At 50.5% G+C, this 23,043-nt stretch overlaps 1 protein-coding gene across 3 annotated transcripts; it reads left to right on the forward strand.

The window, feature by feature from the left end:
- The first annotated feature begins 1,561 nt into the window (after positions 1-1,561).
- Chrm1 (cholinergic receptor muscarinic 1) lies at positions 1,562-18,948 on the forward strand. Of its 3 annotated transcripts, XM_076558939.1 has the most exons (4): positions 1,562-1,658; positions 2,748-2,858; positions 3,297-3,388; positions 16,257-18,948. In XM_076558939.1, exon 4 carries the CDS (start codon positions 16,327-16,329, stop codon positions 17,707-17,709), a length of 1,383 nt encoding a protein of 460 aa, XP_076415054.1. In that variant the 5' UTR covers positions 1,562-1,658; positions 2,748-2,858; positions 3,297-3,388; positions 16,257-16,326; the 3' UTR covers positions 17,710-18,948. The 3 variants fall into 3 exon arrangements, with proteins under 3 accessions (XP_076415054.1, XP_015844197.1, XP_006995229.1); XM_015988711.3 differs by lacking the exon at positions 1,562-1,658 and having other exon boundaries at positions 2,252-2,858; XM_006995167.4 differs by lacking the exons at positions 1,562-1,658; positions 3,297-3,388 and having other exon boundaries at positions 2,305-2,858; positions 16,257-18,947.
- The last annotated feature ends 4,095 nt before the right edge of the window (positions 18,949-23,043 follow it).

Here is a 23,043-nt window from a genome sequence, read left to right on the forward strand (position 1 = left end):
CTAGAGACAAGCTCTAATTTGCCGGGCAGTTCGAATGAACCAACCTAAAGTTGGATTCGAACCCAGGACAACTTCGCTCTCTTTTTTTTTTCTACTTAAAAGCGTTTATGATTGGGCCGACTCATCCAACGCTGATCAAAAATAGCAACCAGCAGGAGCGCAGACCCGGAGTCCTGCGCAGGCCCCGCCCCCACCTGAACAGAGAAAGGAAAGCTGAAGAGGGTCAGGGTAGCTGGAGAGGGGGGTCACGCGGGGGCGGGGCCGGACCCCCACGTGCGCCGCCTGCAGCCGCTTTGCGAAGCCCTTTGTCGGGAGCAGCCGCGTTCGTGCCGCACTCGGCGGCTTAAAATAAAGACAATGTTCCCAGCCTCCCTGCGGCTAAATCCGGCTCGAGTGCGGGGGTGGTGAGTGAGCCGGGCGGGAGCGCTTCTCCCCGCGCTGCCTCCCGTCTTCCCTTGTGCCTCAGTTTCCCCAACTGGTAAGGGGAGACCTAGCCAAGCTAGCCAGGAGCGCCAAAAAGCATGATATAACAACGGGAGGGACGAGGCTATAGCCCCCTTCTTCTGAAGCTGCACAGACCCAAGAAAGCTGCGTGGGCCAGAGGTGGGGGCCACTCAGGAGGAGGCAGGGGAAAGCTGGACACCCTCCCCTCCCGCCCACAAAATAAGTGTTTTTATTTCTAAAGGGACATGTGCAGAGGCGGTGGGAGAAAAGGGAGACCAAGAAGATTGGGGGAAGGGGGCAAAGAGGAAGCTTGAATCAGACTCGGAAATGGATGTGGAGGCCTAACTCCCCCACTCGAAACCACGTGTACACGCACAAGTACACGCACCCCCACTGTTCTCCCAACCTGCAGCCCGCAACCTAAGGATGGCCCAGCAGGGGGCAGCCCACCGCAGGGACTCTGGGTTCTGACCTACCCCTGAAGGTTTAATGCCCCCGGGGGTAGGAGAAGGAGCTGCTCGGACCCCGATCCCCGACCCCCAGCTGCAGTATCTGAGCAAACACAGAAAGAAGGCACACTGGGTGCCTCTTGATACCCTGGCTCCTCAAAAGTATTGATGTCCCCGCATGTACCTGCCACCTGTGACCTGTGGTTGCTGGCCCAAGCCCCAGAGACAGACGCCAGTGTCTTCTTTCCCTGTCTCCTTAAGCAACTGGGCTCCAGGCTCAACACTGGGGTAGGGTGCTTATTGGGAAAATAAGGGAGGAGGGAGGAGGAGGGTGGGACCCCAACCCTGTGCCCCAGACTCCAAAACTCTTGAGCTTAGAGCCCCCAGGAGCTGACTTCAAATAATAGCTCACCTCCTACCACGCTTCAGCTTTCTCATTTCTCTCCTAAGCAAAGGTGATCTTGGTTTCAGTCGCTCCCACCTCCCACCCAGGGCTTCATTCATCACAGCCCATCGGGCAAAGAACACGGGAGTTTGTAGCTTTCCCAATTCTCCCCCACGGTCACCCACCCCTCCAGGAGGTAGGTCTCTCTTGGGGTTTTGCTGGACCCAGGTCTCTATGACAAAGGGCACCCCCTGGGGGGCGGGAAGCGGGGGAGGGTCCCTATCTCCGAGGAAACTCAACACAGAAATCCAAACCGGACTGGAGAAGGCTGCTGGCCGAACTGTAGACTGAGGAGAGGAGGCGCGGCTCACAGTCCCCAGGTACACACACACCTGTGAACCTAGAGTGGGAGTCAGGGGAGACAGAGTTTGACAAGCTGGGAGGAGAGCTGTCTGTCTGCCTGTCTGTCTGTCTTCCAAGGGGAAGCTGGGGGTGGAGCAGGCAAGGAGGTAGATGCTGCCTCGCTTGTCAAAATTAGCCAATTCCACAGTTGGGCAACACTCAGACACACACTGAGTACAGACACACACGCACGCACATGCGTTCTGGCTCGACTGGCAGGGTCACACCTGTGTTTACATAGGCTGCACGATGACATGAGCACACAGGGATGCACACATGCCGGACACTAAACACACAGCCCCCCACTCGCCACAAACCAGACACCCATATATCCTCAGCCCCGGGGCTCTGCAGACACCAGAGCACACTGCCCAGCATGTGGGCATGTCGCTCAGCCCCAGGGCGGGTGCGCCAGCCCTCTGGGTCTGTTCCAAGTTGGAACCTCTCACGTGAGGCCCAATGTGTCATTTTCAAACAGAAGGAATCTAGCTCCCTCACAGCAGGGAGGAAGAGCAGGGTGTGTGGCTGGGTGGGTGGGTGGGCGCGTGGGCATGTTCGGGGGGGGGGGGGGGGGGAGGGCATGTGTGCAAAGAAAGCAGGCATGTGAATAACAGGGCATGTGTGTTGGGACATGGTGCACACGAGTTAGGGGCTTTCCGGTTGGGGGCTTTCCGGTTGGGTGGGGGAAGGAGCCGGGGAAACAGAGTGTGCCTTTGTGAGGGTGTGTGTGTGTGTGTGCCGCCAGTCTGTGTGCAGTGGGTGTGGGTGTTTGTCTCCCTGTATCCGCCTTCTCTCTCCTCCTGGACTTTTAGCCTTCCTGGGCTCTCCTTCCTCATGTCCTGCCTCCTCCCTCTGAAGGCTCAAAGTGGATGCCCTTGTGGACAAGGGGGGCACACTCCAGGACTTAGTCCAACCCCAGATGCTGCCTGAGGCTTCCCTCCTGCTCCCCCTCCCTTTCTTTCCTCCCTATCCTCCCTCCCTCTCTTTCCCTTCCTCCCTCCCCCCCAAGGCTGGCGTGCCAGGGGGTGGGACATGCCAATCACTGGCTGTGCCTCTCCCGCTGCCAGCACAGGGCGCAGCTCCCCCCGGGAGCCAGGTGTTTGGGTCCCAGGAGACGCTGCAGGCCCCCGGAGAAACAGTGAAGCTGAGGACCCCACAGACCCCTCTCCGGTCCCATGGTGAGTACATTTGGGAAGGTTTGGGAGGGGCTGTGTTGAGCTGGGTGCAGAAGCAGCAGAGTCCTCTGGGACAGGGCAGGGACAAGGATGAGATGGAAATGGGGGTGGACTCTGGAGAGGGGAGGTGGCCAGGGAGGGGTCTAGAGGCCAAGAGGGCTCTGTAGCAGTGGGCATTGGCTCCTCCAAACATCCTGCCTGCTGGTTTTCAGTGGAGTCATCTGATGTTTTTCTGGGCTTCAGTTGGCAGAAGAGATGGAGACCCTCTTTTGAAACTCAAACTAGAGTTCAGAAGAGATTAGATGGCCATGTAGTTAGCAGATCCGACAGCACCCTAGAGCAGATAGGGAAGGGCAGGAGGCAGCCCTTGTCACCAGCACCCCACTGAAGGACGACCCCATATACATACTTTTGGGGACACCTCCTTCTCTCCTCCTTCAGGGCACCCTGAATCCCACCTCCCCGATCTACCTTCAGCCCCCCAAGATGGATTGAATGAGGCTGCTGGCCAGATGGACAAGCTGAATGCCAAGGTGGGTGTTGGGCCAGAATCCAGCAGGAGACCAGGCAAAGAGCTCCATTGCTTTTTGGAGACAAATAAGCACATGGACAGCCACATCACCCAGAGAATGTGGCTCTGGCATGCAGGGGACCCTGAGGGCCCTCCCTGTGCTTTTAGTATCTTTGGCTTTTGGGAGGCAGGTCGCAGCCAATACAAGGGTCTCAGGCAATACAAGGGCACTAATGCACACATGTGTGCCCTCAGACTCCAGTAAGGATGAGTTGAAGCCAGGGGCTCTGTTTCGTGCGGTTGCCAGTTCTAATATGGGTGTCTGGAGAGGGGGCAGTTGGATCATGAAGACCTGTACACCTTAGGGGTTCTTAGTACCAGTGGAGAGGGGTTCCCTTCTCCCTACAGTGCACATCTCTCTGCAGCTCCAGCCCATTGGCCCAATGCCCCCATCTCACTGGCTGGAAGGACTCAGGCAGTCTCCAGCAGCCGGCCAGTCTCCTGTCCCAGGGTAACCAGTTGCTCCATGAGCTGTCTAAGGAGAGATCACTACCCCCAGATCTCAGCTAGTAGGCAAACACGATAACTGCTAAGATATGCCAGAGGAGGGGATGATGGAACAAGGCTACAGAGGGTGTCTACCATTCTTGGCTTCCCTGCTGGGCTGGTGGCTGTGGCTTTGGAGGATCGTGAAGAGCAATGGGAAGTCCTAAGTGTCTAGAAAGGTCTAGGCAGAGCTGTCCTAATGTACGGTCAGAGAGAATGGGGCTGAAAAGGAGACTGGAATGCTCATGGCCATAGAAGGGAGACCCAGCAGTCCCCTTCTATGTGGTACTTGAACCCCGTTCTTCTCACCCTCCGCACAACACTGTGCTACCACCTCTGTGAGCAAGAAGACAGGATAGAATGGGGAAGGAAAGGGCGTAGTGAGCTTTTGTGAGGCAGGCAAGAGCTTGGGCTCCCAAGCAGGCAAGCAGGGAAGAGGTGGGTGAATCTCGCTGAGTCTCTTGCTCTGCTGTGATGCCATGGTGATGCCTAGGAGACTGGGGGAGGGAAAGAGAGAGAAGAAAGGAAGAGGGGGGAGTGCGAGGAGTAAGGATCTGGGGACATGCAGGGAGGAGGGGGCCAGCATTGCTGATGCCGCACTTGCAGAGCAGGGTCTAGGGTGCAGCCTGCTAACCCAGGCTCTTCCCAGCCTGGTTGAAGATGGTCCAGTCATCAAGGTCCATCACCAGTGAGCAAATCTGGCCACGCTTCCAGGACGGATGCTCCTCTTTCAGATCAGCAGTGTGTTGACGGAGCACTGAAGTGGCGGCCACTGGTCCACTGGGTTAGCTGGCACTTCCAGTGGTGGCTTGAGCCTAAAAAAACAAAACAATGAGATTCATTCCACTTATTTACTTCCCAGTTTCCAAGGCCAGGGGATCAGGGGTGGAAGTTTTGTCAGCCTCTAACGAATCAAGAGCCACCTGAAGAGAAGAGTTAACCCAAGGGGAGCTACCCAGAAGGCTGGCTTCTGGGCTGTGGTCCCTGAAGAAGGGAGTATAGTCAAGAGCCTTGATCAGGACCGCCTCCTTACTCCATATGTGAGGTCCCAAGTTCCCCATCCCTCAGCCCTCTCTGCAGACCACCTTCTCCCCTATTATCTCTGCCCCAGCCAGGTTTTCTGACAGCTTCCAGCCCCAGGATAACAAGATGGCTCCACACTTCCTTCCTAACTCTCCCCCAGCCTGCTGCCAATCTCCACCTCCCTTTCCCACTCTTTGACCAGGCTAGGGAAAGTCTAGTGTTTAGGAATCCTTTTCCCCAGCCTCCTGTCCTCCCCCAGTGGCTTCTTCTAGTCGCCCTTCCTTTCACCAGCCAGATCCCCAGTCCCTTGGGATTTGGTCCAGGGCACTGGCGGTCATCAGTCTGGCCTGCCTTGTGTTAGCAACTCTGACCTCATCTCTTATTTCTTGGAGCCCACATTGACTTAAACACACACACACACCACCACCACCACCACCCACATTACCTTAAACATACACGTACACCACCACCACTACCACGCACATTAACTTACACACAGAAACACACCACCACCACCACCCCACATCTATTCCTGAACCTCACTTCGCCTCCCTTCGCCTCTCGATTGATAAGACAGGATTCTCTTGAACGTTGCACAGATGCAGAGGCGCTCTGTTATTTTTCTCCTACGCTCTCAGGCCAGGCAGCCCTTTACCCAGGAGAACTGTGGAGAAGAGGGTCATAGAAGCAGAAGGGCCCCTAAACAAACCTGCTCTGGAGCTGGCCTTGATCCCCACAGGCTCATCCTCAACCTCCAGAGCCTGAAGTCATTGACGAGGACCCCCCTCCATGTATACATTCATGTATTTCTTCCACAGATATTTGTTGAGCAGTTACTACGTAGCAAGCCCGAAGATACAGCAGTGAATGAAGCGAGCAGAGCCCCTACCTTGCCTCTCCATCAGAGTTACAGCTAGACCTTCCCCTCCCCCACACTGCCATTATTCATCACACAGATAAATGACACAGACACGGGCCAGAATCTAAAGCAAGGGCTGTCGGCTGATTCAAACTAGGGTTTGGCCAAGCTATGGAGATAGGTGGAGAAACTGCTGAGGTTCCTCGGCACATCCCGTCAAGAACAGTTGAGAGCAGGGGTTCTCAGAGCTGAGTCTCAGAGGCAGATGAGTGCATCACTGACAAGCTTTAAGGTCACCTCTTTTTGCAAATCGGAGATAATAGAATCTATTCTCAAGGAGTTATAACAAGTAAATTAAATTATGCATATAATGCGTAGAGCCATGTCTGGTATACTCAAGCAGCCAGTAAATATCAGTTGCTATGATAATAATAGTAATATTATTAAAGGCTCCCAATAGTCTTCATCAGGAGGCCACAGTCCTGGGCAGAAAAGCACTCTCCCCATTTCTTAACACCTTCTTGCACTCAAAACAGGAAAGGCTCGGAGACCCCGCCCATCCCCACAAAGCTATGAGCTCACCCCTACCGTCCCCTAGTCTTATTCAGCAATGCACTTACCCTCCTCACACACAGACACTCATACTAGAAACTCGGCCCCATCCCACAAAAGGGCTCTCAAGTCAGGATAGTGACTTGCCTAAGGTCAGTGGAACAAAAGCTTGAAGCTAAGGATTCTCTTAAGGGGGCTCTGCCTGACCCACCCTGCAATCCATGTCACAGCTCTTTCCATGAATGCTTGTTTCTGTTTTATTTAATATTTATTTATTTTTGCTGGGTGGTGGCGGCGAATGCCTTTAAATTTCAGCACTCAGGAAGCAAAGGCAGACAGATATCTGTGAGTTCAAGGGCAGCCTAGTCTACAGAGCTAGTTCCAGAATAGCCAGGGCTACACAGAGAAGCCCTGTCTCAGAAAAAGAAGAAAAAAAAAAGGTGTATTTATTTTATTTTCTATGTATGGGTGTTTTGCCTGTATGTATGTCTGTGCATCACATGCCTACCTGGTGCCCCTGGAAGTGAGAAGAGGGCATTGAATCTCCTAGAAACTGGCATTACAGACTGTCCGGCCACCATGTGGGTGCTGGGACTTGAACCCTAGTCCTCTGTAAGAACAGCCAGTGCTCTTAACCACTGAACCACCTCTCCAGCCTGTCCATGAGTGTTATGACAGGATGTGCTCTGTGAATATAGCATCAAGTTCCCCTTTCAACCAGAGAACTAACCCTGAGCCCCCAGTTCACAAAACTTCTGGAGCCACCACAGAACCCCAGCACCCTGCCCCTCAGCCCCAGGATGACTACAATCGTGGAAAACCAAGTTAACTCATGACTGTCCTCCTCCAGTAGCCATCAACACACGGCGAACTTCCCCCAGTCAAGAGTTACAGTGGCTCAGTGAGTAAACATGCTTGTCTTGCAAGGGTGAGGGCCTGAGTTCAACCCCCCCCCCCCGGACCTGCATAAGAGTAAGCATCTATAATCCTGTTGCTCTTACAAGGCACTGGGGGAGAGAGAGACAGGAGAATCCCTGGAAGTTTACAGGCCAGTTAGCCTGGCACAGGCAGTGAGAAAACATCGTGTACACACACACACACACACAAGTTAAGGCCAGGGGCTGGAGAGATGGCTCAGTGGTTAAGAGCACTGACTGTTCTTCCAGAGGACCCAGGTTCAATTCCCAGCAACCACATGGTGGCTCACAGGCTGTATGTAATGAGATCTGGTGCAGGCAGAACACTGTATACATAATAAATATTTTTTTTTAAAGTTAAGTGCAGGCATGATGGTGCACACCTATACTCCCAGCACTCAGAAGCCTGAAGCAGAAGAATTGCTGTGAGTTCAAGACCATCTTAGGCTAAATACTGAGACTTCAAACTGAATAACTGATAAGCACCTGCAGCAGGTGGCTCACAACCACCTGTAACTCCAGTTCCAGGGGATCAGACACCCTCTTCTGGCCTCTACAGCACTGGCTCATGGAGCTGTCACTCACACAGACACACTTACACATAAATTTAAACTTTTTAAAGAGTAAAATGAAAAACTAGCTAAAAATGTATTTCCATTGGTAGTCTGCTCACCTAGCAAGCAAGAGCCCCTGGGTTTAATCCCTAACACCCCATAAATTGGGTGTGGTGGCACATACCTGTAATCTCAGCACTTGGGAAGTAGAGACAGGAGAATCAAAACTTCAAAGTCAGGCTGGAAAGATGATGGCTCATCAGCCATGAGCATGGTCTGTACTTCCAGAGGACCCGGGTTCAATTCCCAGCACCCACATGGCAGCTTGCAACTGTCTGGAACTCCAGCTCCAGGGGACTCGACACCCTCACACAGACATGCATGCAGGCAAAACACCAATGCATATAAAATAAAAATAAATAAATCATTAGAAATTCAAAGTCATTTTCAGCACATAGGGAGCTCAAAGCTAGCCGGGATTGTATGAGACCCTGTCCTAAAGATAGATAGATAGATAGATAGATAGATAGATAGATAGATAGATAGATAGATAGATAGATAATAAATTAAGGATGTTTGCTAGAGATCTAGTACATGCAAGGCCCTGGGTTCAATGCCAGGACAGAAAAGAGAAGTAGAAAATGAGGAGGAGGAAGAAGAAAAAGAAACAAAACAAATTGATCAAGGATAATAACATAGATGTATCATCTCAACACCTGAGAGGCTAAGGTGACAAAGACTGCCAAGATTGCATGGCAAGGACTACAGTAGGTCATGGTGAAACTCTGATGTCAACCATCATGCCTGGTTAAAGCAAATACTTTGAGTACAGGACTCACTGTAATGGGAAAGCGGGGTCATGATCACCTGGAGCTGCATCCCCGGGGAGAATGGAAGGTCCAGAGGGTGGTGAGACTCGGACTCTCGTTCCCTAGAACCTCTACCCTTTCTCCTAGGACATTCCCGGTGGGAAGCAAACGTTAGAGGGGCACAGGGCAAGTAGCCAAGTGGAACAAACATAGGCCTTGAAGCCGAAAAGTTAGTGTCACAATCCCAATGCCACTGCCTCCTGTGGGAGCATCAGAAAGCCACTTAGTCCTCTGAGCCTCCGCTCCTTCACCTGTACTTCAGAGATAAGTGTGTTCTGCAAACGAAGGGGAATAGCGTATATCAAGTGCCTGGCGTATCCTAAGTATGGTGGCTACCAGTGTGATCATTAAAAAAGATTTGGCAAGGATTTCTAGCCATCCAAGCAAGACTGCCAGCCTCCTTACCTCCAAGGATATTTGGATCATTTTTCACGGGAGTCCTGTACTAAAAGTATTTGCTTTAACCAAGCATGATGGTTCACATCTATAATCCCAGCACCCAGAGGTAGAGAGGCAGGTGGATTTCTATGAGTTTGAGACTAGCCTAGTTTACAAAGTAAGTTCCAGGCTAGTCAGGGCTGTAGAGTGAGACCCTGTCTCAAAAGAAAAATTAAGTTAAATTAAAACACTTGCATTATTCATAGCCTACACTACTAGCCTCTAAGAGAAACTTGTGATGGGCAGCAGGTCACCATGTTCCCACCCAGAGTTGATGTCCCTGCAGCTCCCAAGAAATGGACCTGAGTGAGCCTTCAGCTTCACCTCGGGGTTTTCTCTATGCAGCATCTGGAGATGGACCCTGAACATCTCACAAAGATGGTAGAATGGTCCAAATCCTCCTTTGTACAAAAGAGCAGATTAAAAACCAGGGAAGAGCTGGGGATGGGTGCTGGAGAGACAGGACACTGTGACAAGTGGATCAGGACAGGGAGTCTGGAAGGAGAGGTCCTTCACTGTGTGTCTGCTTGGTTCCCCCACACATCAGCTGTGGAGTGAAGGGCAAGAAGAGAATGAAAGGCCAGTAACACATGGAGGAAGGGATGGCACTGAGCTTCATTCCAGAGCCAAGGGTCCCAAGACCAACCTTGGAGCAAAAGTTGAGGGGCCAGTGGGGTACAGGATGTGACTCAATAGTGAAACACATGCTTAGTATGCACAAGGTCCTGGGTGGTGCTCCAGTACTATTTGGGGAATGGGGGGGGAGGACTTCATAACACAGAAAGATAAAATTGCAACTTTGTTGTTGATTTGTTTGTTTGTTTGTTTGTTTGTTTTGTCTGTTCCCTACATCCAACCCCAGACAGGGTTTCTCTCTGTAGCCCTGGCTGTCCTGGAACTCTGTAGACCAGGCTGGCTTTGAACTCAGAGATCCATCTGTCTCTGCCTCCCAAGTGATGGGATTAAAGGGGTGTGCCACCACCATCCAGCTTTGTTTTTGGTTCTTAAGAGTCTCAAGTAGCTCAGGCTAGCATCAAATTTGCTGTGTAAACAAGGTTGTCCTTGAACTCCACATCCTCCTGCCTCTACCTCTAGAGTGCCAGGATTACAGGAGTGCGCCACCACACCCAGTCTGGAACTTTTGAAAAAGCCAAATAACAAACCAGACTTGCATGTAATCCCGGCATTTGGACAGCTAAGGTAAAATAATTCTGAGTTTGAGGCCAGTCTGAGCTGCATTGGGCTGCATACTGAGACTTTGTATTAATCAATTAGTCAATCAATCAATGCTACAACAGGCTAGCTCTTTTTGTAAATAAAGTTCCATGGGAACTAGGGTCAGGTTTGGAGTAAAGCTAATGAGACAGGATTGCACAAGTGTAGGGCTGGATCCTGCCTTTAACATTTTAATCATCCTAGATTGTATTTGCATTGATTTTTTTCATATTACATAAAAGATTAGTTTATTTACTACCAGGTTTGTGGGCTCCTTTAAATTTTGTGGCCAAGATACACATCACCCTCCCTCTAAGCCTGAGGAGGCCTCTGCAGCTGGGAGGGTGCAGCCTCTCGGCCAGCCAGGAATTCTAGTCTAGTTCCTTTACAGGTCTCTGCTGCTCCAAAGCACGTGGAAGTGGCACATAGGAGAACTATACTCAGTCTAAGAGCAAGGAGACCTTGGTAATGCCTTCTATCGCCTGTTGCCAGGCCTCAGTTATTCCCTTTGTGAAATGGGTGTTAAACGGCCCTGAGTTCAGAAAATCAAGGACAGTTGCTGTGCAGGGCAAATTCATAAGATAGTGGCCACCAGCAACCTCACCAGAGAAGGCCCCAGCCTGATTCCAGCCTCTAGCTCACTACCTGACTTTAGTACAGAAAGGGTATGACAAAACTCAGCAAAAAAGATAAACCATGTTTTGCAAGAAGTGGTGGTTCATGCTTCTAATCCCAGCATTCAGGAAGCTAACTAAGGAAAGAGGCTCAATCATGAGTTCAAGGCCAACCTGAATACACATAGCAAGACTCTGTCTCAGGGTCTGGGGCGGTAGCTCAGTGGCAGAGTGCTTGCCTAGCTGCACAAGGTCCTGTGTTCGAATCATGATGCTGGTGGGGGCGAAGGTGGGATGCAAATTGTGTTTTAGTGCAATGCTTTTAAAATTAAAATTGGTGAGTTATTCTTCAATGATGTTCAGTTCTTTTGTTGTTTTGTACATTTTTTGTTTGTTTGGTTTTTTTCTGTTTAGTCATAGGTTCTTGTAAATGAAGTTTCACTGGAAAAAAATGACCAGAGTCCAGTCTTGATGGTATATTTCCTGTGTGGTCTTCTACAGGTTCTCTTGCTGTTTCATTTGAGTCTCACATCTGTACAGGTGTGCCTAGGTTGCAGGTTCCTGCTGAGATTCAGTGTAGGGGTTGGAGACACAGCTCAATTTGTAGAGTGCTTACCCACACGGGGTTCCATCCTCCACACCATGTAAAACTGGTATGGCACCCTGTGCCTCTCATCCCAACATTCTGGAGGTGGAGGATCAAGAGTTTAAGCTCTTTGGCTACACAGTGAGCTCCAGCCTAGCCCAGACTACATGAGATGAGCCTCTGTCTTAAAGGGGAAAAAAAAAGGAGGTGTGGCAGAGAGATTAAATGTGGCTGCAGATCATTAGTAGAGCACTTGCTGAGCATGTATAAGGCCCCATGTTTGAGTCCTTACAACACACACACACACTCACACACACACTCACACACACTCACTCACACACTCACGCACATTCACACTCACACACACACTCACACACACTCACTCACACACACTCACTCACACATACACTCACACACACACAGATTAAATAAGATAATGCATGAATGTATAGAAATACACCACACACCCACACACACAAAGAGAAAGATTAAGTAAGATAATGCATGAATGTATAGAAATACACCACGCACACACACACAAAGAGATTAAATAAGATAATGCATGAATGTATAGAAATACTTGAGCAGTGACTCAGGGTGAGCTGTCCAATAGACACCATTAGTATCAATCACCACTGCTGCACTATCAGATTTTAGGGCCCTGTGCTAGGAATGAATGCCAGACAAGCTAGACAAGTGATTTACTGAAACCTGTATCAGAATCCTCTAGACTGTTTGTTTGTTTGTTTGTTTGTTTGTTTGTTTGTTTGTTTTGAGATAGGGTTTCTCACTGTAGCTCTGGCTACCCTGGAACTCACTCTGCAGACAAGGCCAATCTCAAATTCACAGAGATCTGCCTGCCTCTGCCTCCTGAGTGCCAGGATTAAAAGTGTGTGCCACCACATCCAACCTTCAGAGAAACTTTTTTTTTAATTAAAATACAATTACATCATTTTCCCCCTTCCCTCTCTTCCCTCCAATCCTTTCTGTATACCCCCAGAATATTCTCCCTCTCGAACTCATGGCCTCTTTTTCTTTCATTGTTATTGATATACATATACATATACATATACATATACATATACATATACATATACATATATATACCTAAATATATAAATACAACCTGTTCAGTCCAGTTAGTGTTACTCGTGTGTATATGACGCCAGGGCTGACCCCTTAATATTGATAACCAGTTAGGGACTCATCGCTGGGACAGACTATTACTCCGACTCCACGCCTAAGCAGAAGGGAGCCCTCATTCCTACATTGACTAAATTAAGGGGACCCAGTGCTCACTGTACATCAAGAGCCATTCTAAGCACTCAATGTTCAAAAACTCACTTAATCCTCTTAATTTCTTGAGGTATTAGCGTAAAGGTCTTAGCTAATCCCTACATCTCAGTTGAGAATTTATGGTTCTGGACATTACATCATTTAATAAATAATAACAAATTGATTAATAAACAATAAAATAAGATATAATGGTGCAAGGCTTTAATCCCATCACCTGGGAGGTAGAAGTAGGATCAAAGGTTCAAAGTCATCTCCCCCTCTGCCATACAGAGCACACCTCTGCTACATGAGACCCTGCCACAAATGAATGAATGATTTATTTTTAAATATTTCTTTCATTTTTGAGATCATAATATATCATTTCTCCTCCCTTCCCTTTCCTCTCTCCAAAACCTCCCATATACTCCTCCTTACTCCTTTGCAAATTCATGGCCTCTTTTTCTCTAATTGTCATTTTGTGTGTGTGTGTGTGTGTGTGTGTGTGTGTGTGTGTGTGTGTGTGTGTGTACACATCTAAATACGTAAATGCCACTTGCTCGGTCTGTATAATGTTACCTGTATGAATGTTTGCAGGGCTGACCATTTGGTGCTGGACAGCCCATTGGTGGGCTCTTCCCGGGGAAGACTGAGTCTCCTGCTCTCAGCGTTCCTTGGTTGCCTGTAGGTCTCTGTGTAGGGTTGAAGCCTCGTGGGCCTTCCACACTCACTTCAGCATGTCTGTTGCTATTATCCTTGTCCAGCTCAGGTCTAGACAGTCGTGCTGGTGAAACTTTATGTGTGTAGCTTCTGACATTCCAGAAGACACCATCTCACAGCAAACTCCCAGGTTCTCTAGCTTATACAATCTTTCTGTTCCTCCCCTGAGCCTTAGGTGTGGAGTTGTACTGTACTGATTTTTTTTAAGATTTACTTGTTTTTATTTTATGAATATGAGTGTTTTCCTGCATGTATGTCCATGCACCACTTGTGTGCAATGCCCACAGAAGCCAGAAGAGGGTGTAGGATCCTCAGGAATTGGAGTTATAGACATTTGCAAGCTGCCATGTGGGTCCTGGGACCTGAACCCAGGTCCTCTGGAAAAGCAGTAAGCATTCTTAACTCCAGCTCCTATGGGTGATTTTTTTTGGTAAGTTTCATCACTGGTACTATCACATACTCGGTAAATGGTGAAGCATGGATTCAAATCCAGACAGGCCTCACCCGCCATCCTGGCACTTGGAATGAGAAGGCAAGGAGGAACTGGAGTTCAAAGTCATCCTTGATTACATAGAAATTTTGAGACCCTGTCTCAAAAACAAAAAAAAAAAAAAAAGCAAAACAGCAATACCAACGGCCTCTTGTTTGTTATGACTTCTAATGTCAAGTGTGGTATTAAATGCAGGTGGCCTAGCTCTGGAGTCTGGGTTCTTTAACTGAGGTGTCACACATACTCCCTCAAGTGTAAAGTGTCTCCCACACGTGTGCACACACTGGCAGCCACAGGCCTTCTTGCTCACGTTGTCACACACTGACCTCGTTCCCTATGCCGGGAGCTCTGTCGCAATGGCAGTTCACCAAGAGCCACAGAGATGGCTTCAGCCACACACACTCCAGGTCACAGGTCACAGACACAACACAACAGTCTCTCTGTCACAGACCAAGTCCTCAAGCGACACCAGGGCTTAGGCTTTTGCTCAACATTTCTCTCTTAGGACCCCAACAGTATGATCCTAAGAGCCACAGCTTTGCTCTAGGAAGACCCTAAATTTCTTCAGTGGACACATGGGGGGAATAAAGAAGGACCCACCAAGTCACACAGCAGCTAGGCTGAAGCTGAGTGGGACCTTCAGTCTTCCATCTGCCTTTGCTTTGGCTGTGGGTCCCCTGCCTCCTGGCCGTCCATTTTGCGCAACCTTAGTGCCTGGCCAGACTCCAGATCCCAGAAAAGTCTGAGGGATCTTCCCGTTCCCCATGCTGCCCTCTTCTAGCCGGGGGCCAGGAACAGAGCAGAGAGGGAGGCGAGCCTCCCACATCCCATCTGGGACCAGACCCTCACCTAACTGGGAACTGAGGCCTGCTTCACATACAATCCATGGAAGAGTGTGCAGGCATAAACACACATACGTGCATTCCCATGTATCCTACTCCTGTTCTCCTGCCCCCTCTCCAGCCTCCCGTAGCTCAGGCTGTCCTCAAACTCACTGTGTAGCAGGGGATCACTTTAAGCCTCTGACATTCTGCCTCCACCTCCCAAGTGCAGGGATCACAGGTATGCACCACCACTCCCAACCCTCCTCTTTCCTCCGGAGTCTTCTCCGTCTTTCCATCACTCTTTTTTTCCTTTTTTTTTTTTTTTTTTTTTTTTTTGGTTTTTCAAGACAGGGTTTCTCTGTGGAGCTTTGTGCTTTTCCTGGATCTCTCTCTGTAGACCAGGCTGGCCTCGAATTCACAGAGATCAGCCTGCCTCTGCCTCCCGAGTGCTGGGATTAAAGGCGTGCGCCACCACCGCCCGGCCCATCACTCTTCATTTAATGAAAGGATCACAGTGGAGCAGCCCGTGCACGGCAAATGGAGGAACTGGGCTCTAACCCCACTCAGCATCTTGTCATTGCAGCCAAGGCTGAAGCCGTTCAGTCACCATGGCCCCCTGCAAGAAAGGCATGACAAGGGCCTTCCTGCTAAGGATGAGCAGGACAGTTAAATTAGATAACTTGATTAGGTGCTTAGCACTGTGTCTGGCATGTAGCAAGCCCTTCTTAAATGAAAGCTTTAATAAGGTGGAGTGAAATACTTGGAAAATTTCGCAGGACTGTATACAAAGTAACTCTCCCAATTCATTCCTGCTGCATGAAATTTAAAGAAAACAGGATTTAGGGGCTGAAGAGATGGCTTGGCAGTTAAGAGCACTGGCTGCTCTTCCAGAGGACTCAGGTTTAATTCCCAGCACCCACAAGGCAGTTCACAATGTCTATAATTCCAGTTCCAAGGGATCTGATGCCCCTCTTTCGGGCTCCTCGGGCACTGCTTACACATGGTGCACAGATATCCATGCAGACAAAATACTCATACACATAAAATAAAAATAAATGTATGTTTTGTTTTGTTATCTTGAAGACAGGAATTAGTAGCAATTTCCCAAGGAGAAAATTGAGGTTCAAAGTCTGAATGTGAAGCTGAAATGAGGACTCAGATCCCTAGCTTTCAAGGCCACCCCATGCTGCTGGCAAATCTCCTTGTGGCTGGAAAGCACATTGTTAGCCACTGTGTGTGTGTGTGTGTGTGTGTGTGTGTGTGTGTGTGTGTGTGTAGGTGCTGGTACCTGTAGGCGATGTTGTCCGGCCTGGAGCTCTGAGAGGCCAGGGGCTGTATCCTGTTACTCTTCCACTCAGAATTGCCAGAGATGCCCAGCCGCCCAGCCAAAGCTCATGTCCTCTCTTTTCAGGTGATGTCCTTTCTCTGAGGAAAAGCTGTGACTGGAGGAAGGGGCTGCCCCTTCATCCCACCTGGCTGAAATGAACACCTCAGCGCCCCCTGCTGTCAGCCCCAACATCACTGTCCTCGCACCAGGAAAGGGTCCCTGGCAAGTGGCCTTCATCGGCATCACCACAGGCCTCCTGTCTCTGGCTACAGTGACGGGTAACCTGCTGGTACTCATCTCCTTCAAGGTCAACACAGAGCTCAAGACAGTCAACAACTACTTCCTGCTGAGCTTGGCCTGTGCTGACCTCATCATCGGCACCTTCTCCATGAACCTCTATACCACATACCTGCTCATGGGCCACTGGGCTCTGGGCACACTGGCCTGCGACCTCTGGCTGGCCCTGGACTATGTGGCCAGCAATGCCTCCGTCATGAATCTTCTGCTCATCAGCTTTGACCGTTACTTCTCAGTGACCCGACCCCTGAGCTACCGAGCCAAGCGCACCCCCCGAAGGGCAGCTCTGATGATCGGCCTGGCGTGGCTGGTTTCCTTCGTCCTCTGGGCCCCAGCCATCCTCTTCTGGCAATACCTAGTTGGGGAGCGGACAGTGCAGGCCGGGCAGTGCTACATCCAGTTCCTCTCCCAACCCATCATCACTTTCGGCACCGCCATGGCCGCCTTCTACCTCCCTGTCACCGTCATGTGCACGCTGTACTGGCGCATCTACCGGGAGACCGAAAACCGAGCCCGGGAGCTGGCAGCCCTCCAGGGCTCTGAGACACCAGGCAAAGGTGGCGGCAGCAGCAGCAGCTCGGAGAGGTCACAGCCAGGGGCCGAGGGCTCACCCGAGTCACCTCCGGGCCGCTGCTGTCGCTGCTGCCGGACACCCAGGCTTCTGCAGGCCTACAGCTGGAAAGAGGAAGAGGAAGAGGACGAAGGCTCCATGGAGTCCCTCACGTCCTCCGAGGGCGAGGAGCCAGGCTCAGAAGTGGTGATCAAGATGCCCATGGTAGACCCTGAGGCGCAGGCACCAGCCAAGCAGCCCCCCAAAAGCTCCCCAAATACCGTCAAGAGGCCCACCAAGAAAGGCCGAGACCGAGGTGGCAAGGGCCAAAAACCCCGAGGGAAGGAACAACTGGCCAAGCGAAAGACCTTCTCACTGGTCAAGGAGAAGAAGGCGGCTCGGACCCTGAGTGCCATCCTGCTGGCCTTCATCCTCACCTGGACGCCATATAACATTATGGTGCTGGTGTCTACCTTCTGCAAGAACTGTGTTCCCGAGACCCTGTGGGAGCTGGGCTACTGGCTATGCTACGTCAACAGCACCATCAACCCCATGTGCTACGCACTCTGCAACAAAGCCTTCCGGGACACTTTCCGCCTGCTCTTGCTCTGCCGCTGGGACAAGAGGCGCTGGCGCAAGATCCCCAAGCGCCCTGGCTCTGTGCACCGCACCCCCTCCCGCCAGTGCTAATGGCTCCCCCTCTCCTGCATCCTTCCACCCCAGCTCCAGGGAGAGGCCAGTGGAAAGTGTCCCGGGGCTGTATCTTCAGCCCCAGGGCCTGCTCAGGCCTCCCCTGGCTTCCCAGGGCCCTGGGTCACCTTCCTGGTCAGCCCAGAGAGACTGTTAGCTTTCCAAACTTTGCTATTCCCAGACAGGGAGCGAAACCCGGGGAACTGGTTTTTCTGTTCCCTGCTGTGTGGGAATAGACTATTCACCAGGAAGAAGGCCCAGGAGGAGGATCCGGGCTTTGGACTCTGTTTGCGTTTAAGCAGGAAGTCAGGAGCCAGCAGGGCGGGCCAGTAGTTTAACGGTGCAGTCTTCCTTGGCCCGGCAGGGGGCCCAGATTGCCATGAGAAATAGCGCCCCCTGGACCTACAGGTGGGAACTGACACCAAGTTTGGGGCAGAGGGAGCTGGTGACCTCTGGCTGGAGATCCCCTCCATGCACAGGCATAGCCCGTCCAGGTAGACCCTAGGCACACTCTCCAGGATCGTCCAGTCTCCCTACAAATGTCCCCAGGTCATCCCGATGTGAGTAACCTCCAAGGCAAACGTCCAAGCGTGAGCAGGACAATGATACCAGAGGAGACCAGCTTGGCTAGACACACCAAGTCCCGAAGCTGCAGCAGGACCAGATGTCAGGTGTCCTAACTGGCCCACTATGCCTCTTTCGGGGGGTGGGGCGGGGAGGGGGGGAGATAAGGTGCCTGCTATCCAGTCCTACACCCATCCTCCTCTTTCCCTGCCCCAAAGTAACCTCGGTCCATCCCTCTTGGCTCACAGCCATCACCTGGGTGGATCTGCTCTGGGTGGATCTAACCAGGCCTCCCGCATGCTGCCTGCCTCCAGCCTTGCCCCACACAGGCCTAGCCCAGCCAGCAGGTTCTCTTCTGTAAACTCCCAGTCCAACCCATGCATGGCCTCCCTGCCACCCTAATCTCCAGGCCCTGCCTGGCTCCAGATGTTCTCCCCTTCCATCCTCAGCATATGCTGAGTCTGTGAATAAAAGCCACGTAACCAGCGGGCACTACGAAGAGTTCCTCCCTGTTTGGGCTCGAGGCCCTGGCCCCAAGGCCAGGACTGGATGGGGCAGGGAAGGCGCAAGTATCACATGCAGAATGTGGGCTACAGCATTTAAGGTGGATCCAGGAAGGATAGCATTGAATGGCTAGATCAACTAAAGCCTGTGGGCCCCAGCACCCTGGGGCCCATAGCTCAGGTGAGTGGTGGTGAAGTAGTCAGGCCTGGCCTCTGGAAGTGAGGTGGACAGATGAATCACCCCTGTGTATTCCGTGCATGGCTGCTTTAGGACCTCATCATATCAGAGAGAACAGAACTCTTTCAAACTCCCATTTGTAGATGGGGAAACTAAGGCCCAGAGACCCAGGAGGATTACTTAGGATTATCTCACAAAGCAACACCCAGGCTTCCAGGTAGTCTGCAACCTCCTGACCCCTAGACTGTGGGGATGACAGACCTAGGGCACTCTAGACCAAAGAGGTCCATCAGGATAACCCTCAGGCCACAGTGTAAAACATTGTATTGGTAATGGTGGTTCCCAAAGTCTAATGAAAATGAACCTAAAGAGATTAACCTCACAGCCCTGACCAGTGATATCAAAATGTAGTCATGGCTAGGCGTCCCAGGACCAACCTGAGTGTCAGTGATTTGCTGGGAAAACATATAGAACTCTACAAAGCCTCTGGAGCCTCTGTCGTAATGAAAGAACTCGGAGGAAAATGGCAACAGAAGAAAGAAACCAGAGCACAGCCCCAGAGTAACCAGGCATAAGATGCCAATTCCCTTTCCAGGGAGTCACAGAATACTTAATTCTCCAGCAGTGATGTAGGACAGCCTACAGAGCATACTGCCAACCAGAACCTTGGTGTCTGGTGTTTTCACTAGAGGCTAAGCATAGGGACGTGGCTGACTGTCCACAGGGCTGACGGGGTCAGTGAGAGCCCAGCCCCCCTCTAGATGTTTAACTGACAGAATGTGATCGTATTTGTGGTGGAGGTCTTGGATCACAGATGAGCAAAGATTTTCTTCTAGGTTGGATAGTCCAGAGGTTTGCCATGATTCCCAGGAGCCAGACAAGGCCTGCTGAGCTAACAGTGACCCAGACCTGGAGCACCGCTATCACTTGGGAACTTATATAGGTAAATTCCTGGGGTCACCACGGATTTACTAAAATGGGAATTCTGAGGATGGAAACCAGCTCTTCGTAACCAGCAGCCTCAAGATGATTCTGGTACAGGCTAAAGTTTGAGAGAGAGAGAGAGAGAGAGAGAGAGAGAGAGAGAGAGAGAGAGAGAGAGAGAGAGAGAGAGAGAACTATCCTAGAGGGCTAAGGTCCTAGGTGGGATTTAAAAAAAAAAAAAAAGAAAAAGAAAAGGCTAGTTTGGAGGGTCTAGCTGGGGAGTACATCTCCTGGCATACCCTGAACCCAAAAAGGGTCCTCCTCTATCTGGGAAGGTCATCCTCTTCAACTGAGCCTACAACTTTGGACAGGGTTAACATGGAGAGGTAAAAGAGGAAGAAGACATCTGGCATGGTTGGTTTCCTTCATCCCCTGGGACCCAGATATCCTTTTCTGGCAATACCTAGTTGGGGAGCAGACAGAGCAGAAACATGGAATCTTCCAACACCATGGGCAAGGATAGCCCACTAAAGAGGTAGACAAGGAGAAGCTGGCCAGAAGCCACGGGAGATACAGCAGTGTGGGAATGACCCTCAGATATAAGTCCTATACCCCTGTACCACCAGCACAGCAGCCTCAGCCGAGACCCTCTGAAGGCTGCTGACTTGCCAATGCTCCCTCGTAGCCCTAAGTCCCCTTTAGGGATGAATGTCCTGCCTGTGTCAAAGGCATGGAGATGGAGGGACCGAGGAAGCCGAACAGCATTGGAAGCTTTGGGGTCAGTGGAACTTGCCTCTACTGAAGACAAGGAAGGAGGGAGTGAGACCAGCATCAGGATCAGAAATAGGAGTAACATCTCACACTTGACACTTGTTCCCTGTCCTGGGGACCTCACCGTGGTCCTTCCATGCCCCCACCAAATAACCTTAGGCACGCCCTCCTGTCTCCAGTGTCTCCATCTCTAAAAGGGGAACGAGCCTCCTTGCAGTGTCCGAGGGATGAGGCAAACTGGTAAAAAGCACTTAGTGTCTGCACCATCAGTGACACCACAGAAGAGGCTGACACAGTTAAAGTGATACCACAGAAGAGGCTGACACAGTTAAGGGCCAGACTGGGTCCAGTGTCTGAGCCAGGGCTTAGCCGGTCCTCTCCTGGCTTTGCAGAGTCTAGAGTCCTATCCCACAGGCCAGGAAGAAGAAGTCTCACATCCTAACACGACTGGGTGTGAAGAGTGTCCAGGAGCAGCTGGGCAGGAAGGAGTGTAAACTCCAGGTGGAATCTGGGTCCTGCAAGCCTCTGAAAAAAGAGCTCTGCAAACCAAGGAACATATGAGCCAGAATGGAGAGAGCGATTGCATGGGCATCCATCCATCCCAAACACTGCACCCACTCCTGCCCTGAGGGAGTCTCTTCACCCCAGGAACAAAGACCTTTTCGTAAGGAGAGAATAAGGTCGCTTTGTAAATACCACCTCTTCCACCAGTACCACTAGACTGGAGCCTGCCTAAAGAGGAACAAGTTAGAATCCCTCCTACACTCAAAGCCCCACCCCATCTCCATTTCCACCATGTCACCTTAGCGCCACCTGCTGGTAACGCAGGAAATAGACTTCCCAAGAAAGCTGATACTTGCCTTGCACCAGGTTCCCCAGACAACATACCACAACATAAAATGATACAGTACGTGATCTTGGTCACCCCAGCAACTACCCCCAAACTTCAGAAGAATCCAAAGCCACGGAAGGCTCACAAGGCCCTATAAACATTCAGAACCAGGCCCTTCCCTTTCTATTATACCATCAGTGAGGCCACGGATGCGAGGTGTCTTGACATTTGGGAATAGCTCCATCCAAGTCTCAAAAACAAACAAATGAAAGCAAGCCCCTTAGCCTGAAGCCCTCATATTCTTCCTTTAGAGTGACCTATCCTTGCAGAGTCTCCCAAGGCCTGTAGAGTGCTTGGTTTCATTCTCAGCCTAGCTCAGGATTCACAGGGCTCAGAACTGACTCCCAACTGAAATTGCATTTGGAACCTGCTCACCTTCAGTGCAAGAGTGCTCTTTCCACACGGGCGCCCTTGCCAGCCTCGGGCTTTAAAGAACTAGATGGTATTGCTTCTGAGGCCTTTGCTTTCGTGACAAACCAGGGAAGCCCAACAGTCTGATTATTCCATTAAAAAGGTCCAGCTCTCTGTTTCCCCTCCCAGCCCTTGTCCTCCTGGCCCTGGTGTTTGGTATTTCTGCCTTCCTGGAACCACCATTCACACGGTTGCTCAAGCCAGAGAATTGGAAGTCAGCCTAGACTCCTTTGTACTCCCTGTGCCCAGTCTACCTCTAAACAGCTCTCAAATGAATCCTGTTTTCTCCAACACACTGCAGGACTCTTGCATAAAGTGTAAAACAATCCCTCAATTCAGAAGTATCAAACTCATTCTGTAAAAGGCCGAGAGCAGACATTTTTTGACTCTACAAGCCAAGAGACAAAATGAAGGATACACATCAGCACTAGTGTATTACATGGTCTCTCTCACTGCAGTTGAAGGTAGCCATAAATAATATGCTAGAGCAAATAAGAATGGCTGTGTAGTAATAAAACTTTATTTGAATATAACATAATTTTCATGTGTCACAAAATGCTATTGCTTTTATAGTTCTCAGCCTTTATTTTTTAAGATTTATTTATTTATTTTATGTGTATGAATATTTGCCTGCATGTATACATACGTATGTGTATACCATCTTTGTGCCTGGTGTCCATGGAAGTCAGAAGAGAGCTATGGGATTCCCCTGGAACTTGAGTTATGAGTGGTTACTAGCCACTACGTGGGTGCTGGGAACTGAACCTGGGTCCTCTGCAAGAGCAGCCAGTGCTATAAGCCTCTGAGTTGTCTCTATAGCCTCAGCCCTCAGTTCTAGGCCTTTTAAAAACCAGGGGCTGAAGGGATGGTTCGGTGGTTAAAAGCATTTCTTGCTCTTGCAGGGGACCCAGGTTCAATTTCAAGCACATGCATGGTGGCTCACAACCATCCATAACAGCAGCTCCAGGGGGTCTGATTCCTTCTTCTGACCTCCATGGGCACCAGGCACAAAGAGGGCACACACATACATATGCATACATGCTGACAAAACTCATCCAAATCAAATAAAAAGTAAATGCACCTTTTTAAAA

The sequence above is a fragment of the Peromyscus maniculatus genome, chromosome 1, assembly GCF_049852395.1.
Source record: "Peromyscus maniculatus bairdii isolate BWxNUB_F1_BW_parent chromosome 1, HU_Pman_BW_mat_3.1, whole genome shotgun sequence".
Taxonomy (NCBI): domain Eukaryota; kingdom Metazoa; phylum Chordata; class Mammalia; order Rodentia; family Cricetidae; genus Peromyscus; species Peromyscus maniculatus.

Coding starts and splice junctions, on each gene's coding strand:
- Chrm1 (XM_076558939.1), top strand. CDS start 16,327: ATGAACACCTCAGCGCCCCCTGCTGTCAGCCCCAACATCACTGTCCTC.